Source organism: Macrotis lagotis, chromosome 4, assembly GCF_037893015.1.
Source record: "Macrotis lagotis isolate mMagLag1 chromosome 4, bilby.v1.9.chrom.fasta, whole genome shotgun sequence".
In the NCBI taxonomy this organism is placed as follows: domain Eukaryota; kingdom Metazoa; phylum Chordata; class Mammalia; order Peramelemorphia; family Peramelidae; genus Macrotis; species Macrotis lagotis.
In genome coordinates this window covers 186764737-186771418 of record NC_133661.1, presented here as the reverse complement: position 1 = coordinate 186771418, position 6682 = coordinate 186764737, and the positions used below count along the sequence as shown (strand labels likewise).

At 35.9% G+C, this 6682-nt stretch overlaps 1 protein-coding gene across 1 annotated transcript; it reads left to right on the top strand.

Annotated features, from left to right (window-relative positions):
* Positions 1 to 2266: 2266 nt before the first annotated feature.
* On the top strand, positions 2267 to 3220 carry OR6S1 (olfactory receptor family 6 subfamily S member 1). Its single transcript, XM_074236244.1, has one exon. The coding sequence runs from the start codon at positions 2267 to 2269 to the stop codon at positions 3218 to 3220; it is 954 nt and encodes a 317-aa protein (XP_074092345.1).
* The last annotated feature ends 3462 nt before the right edge of the window (positions 3221 to 6682 follow it).

Below are 6682 nucleotides of genomic sequence, written 5' to 3'. Positions count from 1 at the left end.
TAAAGAACGGAAAATTCCTGTCTCCATCTCCACCAAAGTGACCACTCTTCTAAGAATTCTAGAATTTTTGGTGGGAAGGAGAGGAAATTTCCCTTCCCTTCACCTAGTTACTTAAATTGAATGCTACCCTAAGAATATTGGACTTTTTTTCTCATGCTGTTAAGGATTAACTAGCCTTACAGCAATTCTAGGAAATTTTGGATGCAGGCCAGTGTTGCAAAAGCCCTTATCCCTTGGAGATGAAGGTTCCCTCAGAGTCTTTCTTTTTTAAAACTAAGTAAGAGGTGACAATTCCCGCTACTCTGGAAGACTTCTCTAATTATAATCACTTCCAGATCAGAAATACTATATAAGTAAATTCTGTGATAAACACTAACTAGGGTTTTGCTTAAAAAAACACTGGGGAAAATGAGGATGAGAGGATTTCAGAGGTCACTCAGTACGTGGATAAGGACTGGATAAGGACATTTATTTCAATAGCTAGGAAAATTTAAAAAAAATGAATCTATGGTATAGATAATGTTTTTTTTTCACATTCAGAACCAGAACTTGATAAAATTTGAACTCTATTTTAAAGGACAGACAATATAGAATACATAGAATGGACCTAGCCACAAGGAGTTTTCATTAAAATTCTAATTTGATCATTTATTAATTACACGAAAATCATTTAACTTTTCCCAATAAATCTCTTCAGCTGTAAAAATAAGATAATATCTGCACTATCTACCTCATTGGATTATTGCAAGGAAAGGGTAACAATAAGAATGATTATTATTATTAGATCTTAGAGTTTAGAGGACTTATTTCTGACCTGGTTTCAGCTAAATATGCTTTGGAAATGGGAGTTTCTTCTCTGCCTTTAAGACTATTCTCTGCCTTTAAGACTATGATATGGTCATCTCTTGTCTTCTTAAATGACTCAGAAATGAATGAGAACCACCCTTTAGCACATGGAAAATGAGGAAAGATGGGAGTTTCTTCACTGAAGTACACAAAATGGTCACAAATCACTTTATTTTCAGGTCTAGAAGTATGCATAAAGGAATTTAGTCCAACTCATTTTACAAATGAAGAAACTGTGGACATATATCATTTCTGAAATTCTTTATAGCTGCATCTTTAGTGCAAGAGTATTTTAACATGAGACTTCTAATGAACCCCACCCCCAACCATTCATTTGATATATTAATTTATTACATGAGAAGGTCTAGATCCAAATCAGGCTCTGCTGCCTATTACTTATATGGACTTGGACAATAAATATTTGCTCTTCAGATTTCAGATATAAAATGTCAAAAAATCATAGATGTCAAAATTGGGCCTTACAAATATAGAACCCCAAATTCTAAATGAACAGAAGAGGAAGCTGAGGCTCAGAGAGAGTGTATGGTTTATCCAAAGTTACACATGCAATTTGAAATCTTACATATGTGGCAGAGTTGAGATTTTAATTCAGATCTCCAAATTCAGTGTTATTTCTAATAACTTGTAACTTCCACTTCATCTCTAAAAATGCAGGAAGAGGAGAAAAATAGATATATCCAAGCTGGATCATATGATGTTTACATCAGCCTTCTCATTTCTCTTTAGGACATCTGTCAATTTATGGAATTTGATCTAATGGACAGAATAATAAACTATAATCAGAAGGCCTGAATTTAAATCTGTGGTTCAAATCCTGATTCTGTTACTTTGTACATGTACCTTTTAACTCCTAATTCAGAGAGACAGAGCACAAAGACCTAGAGAGAGGGAAGAAAGGAGGGTAGGAGGAAGGGAGGGGGGAAAAGAGAGAGAGAGAGACAGAGACAGAGAGACAGAGACAGAAAAACTGAGAGAGACAGAGAGAGACAGACAGAGAGAGACAGACAGAGAGAGAGACAGAGATACACACACACACACACACACACACACACACAGAAGGTGTTTTATACTTAATTGTTTACATGTTAAATCCTCTTAGTCTTGAATGTGTAATTTAAATGAAGTTTCTCAGTAAGTTAGCATCAATGAAAAAAATGACATAATTTTACAGCCTGAGAAGGGTAGAGTAAAGGAAGGAGGCTCTTTATTAGGAAGGTTTAGGTTTCTACACCTGGAATTTATCCAGTCAGTTGAAAGATGACCTTAACTCCATCGAGTTTTAGTATAATATCTCAATGAGGAAAAAAAGTGAGGGGAATGGAGGTTAAGTAAGAGCTTACATGTGAATTCTTTCACCATGATTATCTCTCCACTGTTACAGGTAAGAAAACTGCTGAGAATGGGCAGGAATCAGAGTGGTGATGTGACTGAGTTCATACTGGCAGGTTTCCCCACTCTACACAACATGCAAACTGAACTCTGTTCAATATTCCTTCTAGTGTACCTTCTGACCCTAATGGGCAATATGGTGATTATTAGTGTGGTAGGAGTTGACCCTCGTCTGCAGACTCCTATGTACTTTTTCCTGGGGAACTTGTCATGCCTGGAGATCCTGATCACTTCTGTGATTATTCCTAAAATGCTGACTAACTTCTTTTCAGGTCACCATACCATCTCTTTTACTGCTTGCATTACTCAATTCTATTTCTACTTCTGTCTTGGGGCTTCTGAGTTCCTGCTCCTGGCTATCATGTCTGTGGATCGTTATCTGGCTGTTTGTCATCCCTTGAGATATCCTGTACTGATGCGTGGGGCCATATGCTTACGATTGGTTCTGGTCTGCTGGGCAGGAGGACTTCTCCCTGTTCTGGGTCCTACAGTGGTGGTGGCTTTGCTTCCTTTTTGTGGGCAAGATGTGGTGATCCAACACTTTTTTTGTGATAGTGGCCCCCTGCTTCGCCTGGCTTGCACTAATACCAAAAAGTTGGAAGAGGTTGATTTTGCTCTGGCCTCACTGGTCATCATGGTCTCCCTTCTGCTTACTGCCACTTCCTATGGTCACATTGTTTTGGCTGTCCTTCGAATACCCTCAGCCTCAGGTCGACAGAAGGCTTTCTCTACCTGTACCTCCCACTTGATGGTGGTTACACTCTTCTATGGAAGTGCCATCTTTCTCTATGTCCGACCATCACAAAGTGGTTCTGTTGACACAAACTGGGCAGTGACAGTAGTGACTACTTTTGTGACACCATTAATGAACCCTGTCATTTACACCCTTCGAAATGAACGGGTAAAAGTAGCTTTAAAGGATATGCTTAAGAAGGGTTTAGTAGCTTGTTCTGGACATCTCTAACATCAATACAACTAAGCTAGGAAAAAGAATGAAATAAAGCGGGAAGGATCAGAGAAAAGAGTGGGTCTAATTTACATCTGCAATCTCCTTGTAGTTTTGATACCACATGTGAGTCAGTCTTATTTCCATACCTTGGGAAAATCTTATTTACTACCATTTATATCTAGTAATATCTTCAGCAAAATCAAGCTATAGAATTCTAGAATTAGTAAAGACTTCCAAAGATCACCTAGTCCTTTTTCCTTTTTTTTGAGGAAGGCAAATTACAAATATCAACTGAATTTTCTAATAGTCTTTGGGAACTCTTTCTGGTTAAATAATGCCATAAAGTAAATGTCTGTCACAGATATGAAAAATTACAAGATCTTTAACCTAATGAGCACAGGAAGACGTGCCAATGGATCAAGTATACATAGATTGTGCTTGAGTATTTTTAAAATCTGCTTGTTACACCTAAATACTTATTAGATGGAAAAGAAATGAGAAAATTGAACCAAAGGACTTTTTTCCAACTCTAGATATAATCAATAGTCAAGGAAGGTGGAGCTCCTTGTAGGGCTTAAGGGGAATAGCTTTTGATCACCTCTTCTGCATCCCATTTCATCTTCATCTAGCCTCAGGTAAAAATTTGGTGAAGACTTTTTACTTCTTGTCACTTTAATTATACCATTTCCCCTTCCTGTCTTTTCTTAAATTCATATTTACTTTTATTGAAGTTGGGATAGAGATGGACATATTATTCTCATGAATACTGATAATTTTTTTTAAAAATATAAATATAACAGAATATTTACTGGCCAGTTGAATGTGATAAATTATAGTAGCTTTTGTGGTTCTTTCTATAAACTGTGTTCTCTAATTTTGCATATATATCTACCTCATAGGATGCTGGGGAGCAGATGAGCTCATCCCTTTAATGTACACAGAGGCTATTATGAAAGAAAGATAATAGATAAGATGAGGTCCACCAGTGAGAACCAATATCAGATAGTTATGGAGAAATAAATGTATAGAAATATTCCTGATAAAGGAATTTAAATAAAGAACTTGGTGAGTAAATTGATTTCAAAATGATCCAAAAAACTGACATGCTGAAAAGTTTTAATAATATTGAGAAACAGTGGCTAATAGAAATGGTCTCTAATTTCCAGCTACCTATCAAACAACAAACTGGATGCCCAGTAGAAATATTAAGCTCAACATGATCTGAATTCATTATCTTTCCCCACAATTTTTCCCCTTTTCCAAAACATTTTTTTTTATTATTGTCCAGAGCACCACCATCCTCCCAGTCTCTCCACCTCACAACCTAGGTTTAATCCTACTATACTCCTCATTATCTCTCATTTTAAAATTTTATTTATCTCTCACTTTATTCAATTTCTTGCCAAGCCTTTTGATTTTACTTTTATAACACTTCTTAAATATGACCCTTTATGACCTCTGATACAATTACCACCCTGGTATAGGACCTCATCAACTCACATTTGGACTATTCAAAAGCCTGCTGATTGGTCTGTTTGCCACATGTCCTGTCTATCCACCATTCAGTCACCAAAGTGATTTTCCTTACTTACAGGTCCTACCATGTCATCCTCCTTCCTATTCAATAAACCATAGTGGCTCCCTAACACTTCCAGGATCAAACACAAAATCCTCTGAAATCCTTAATAATCTCTCTCTCTCTATCCTTCCAGTCTTCTTGTACATTATATGTCCTTTCCCTACATATTCTGATCCAGTAGAACTAATCTCCTTTCTGTTCCTTAGACAAACCATTCCCCTAGTCCTGGAATGCTTTCCCTCCTTATCTCTATTTCCTGGATTCCCTGGAATTCTTCAAATCCCATCTAAAATTCTATTAGAGGTCTTTCTCAAACTCTTTTAACTCTAGAAACTTCTTTCTATTGATTATTTCTGATTTTTCCTGTTTATAGCTTGTATGGAATTTAAAATTTTCTTTCCAGTGGCTTCAGGATGGCCATTTTGTTGTAAAATAACAACAAATCCAATAAACAACTAAGGTTTTCCTTCTAGTGTGGAATTTAACTCCAATGATGCAACCCAGATAATTAATTGGATTAAGAGTAAAAGAATCTCTAGCTCAGTTTTGTGATAACTATGACCCAGCTAGTTGTAATTTCCAAAGGAACCCTTCTCAGTGTTTGTTGATCAATTTACAATTTGATCTGTTATATTTTTTCCCTTCTGCTACCTTTTTTATGTAAACCTTCCTCTCTATTAGTTTATCAGAAATTTTATGTTTTTCTTTGAAATATAAATCTTTTCTTTTATCTTTTGGCAGTCATAAAAATCTAATAGAACGTTTTTTCCCCTGACTAAATTAGTGACTATATAAGTCATATGAAAACTGTCAGATAATCAGTAATCATTTTTAGATGCCATGAAACTATGATGAGCATAAATTAAACTGATTAATGAAGTATTTCTATATGTTGATAATTATGATTGGCAGTAATACCTATCAATGCATACTTGGGATATTTCCAAATCACACATATTTATTTGCATGCTATTTCCCCCATTAGATTCTGAGTTCCTTGGGGACAGGGATAATCTTTTACCTTTCTTACCTTTATTACCAGCAGTTAGCACAGTGCCTAACACATTGTAAGTACTTAACAAATATTTATTTACTGACTACAATATTTTGAATTTATCTTTAAGATTTCAATATGTGGTAAGAATGTGTTTTTCTTTTCCTTTCCTGTTACACTACTACCTCCATTCTTATTACATATGCTCCCAATGATTACCAAAAAAAAAAATCTTGCAAAGTTGGTGAGAAAGAGGCAATGGGGAGGAGCAAGTTATGATGAGAGATATCTAGATTTTCAGAGATTTGATGAGATCAATGAATAGACACTTAACTGATTCAGAAATACCTGGGGAATGGGGGAAATCCAGAAGAATGGATTTTTCCCCACCTTCCAGCAGCCCAATAGGAATGTGAAACTGAATTGTCATTCATATGAGTGGAAAGATTAACTAATAACCTAAGATATTTTTAGAACAGATTTAGCTCCTATAAAGATCAGAGTAAAATGCTTTGAAACTTCAATGGATCTATGAGCTCCTTGATGTGAATACATTGTCCATAGATACAAATTGCAACACACCTTCCCATCCTCTGTGAATCTTGTCTATGTGGTCCAATATTCCCTCCACAAATTTTGGGGGAGGGGTATTCCTCTGGATCTCATGACATATGTATTGCAGTGAAGTAAAAGCACTAACCAGTGATTATCCCTCATTTTTGTCACAAAACCAGACCTTTTCTGATCACATTTCCTGGTAGCATTTGTTTACAACACACCCTTTACACAATTTTTGCTAGTAATATGTATGTCAGCCAGATTGTGCCCACCACTTGTGCATCTCTTGTGACTCTTTTCTTAGCTTGCTATTTCATGACTTATAATCACACTATAAGCATTATTA

Coding starts and splice junctions, on each gene's coding strand:
- OR6S1 (XM_074236244.1), top strand. CDS start 2,267: ATGGGCAGGAATCAGAGTGGTGATGTGACTGAGTTCATACTGGCAGGT.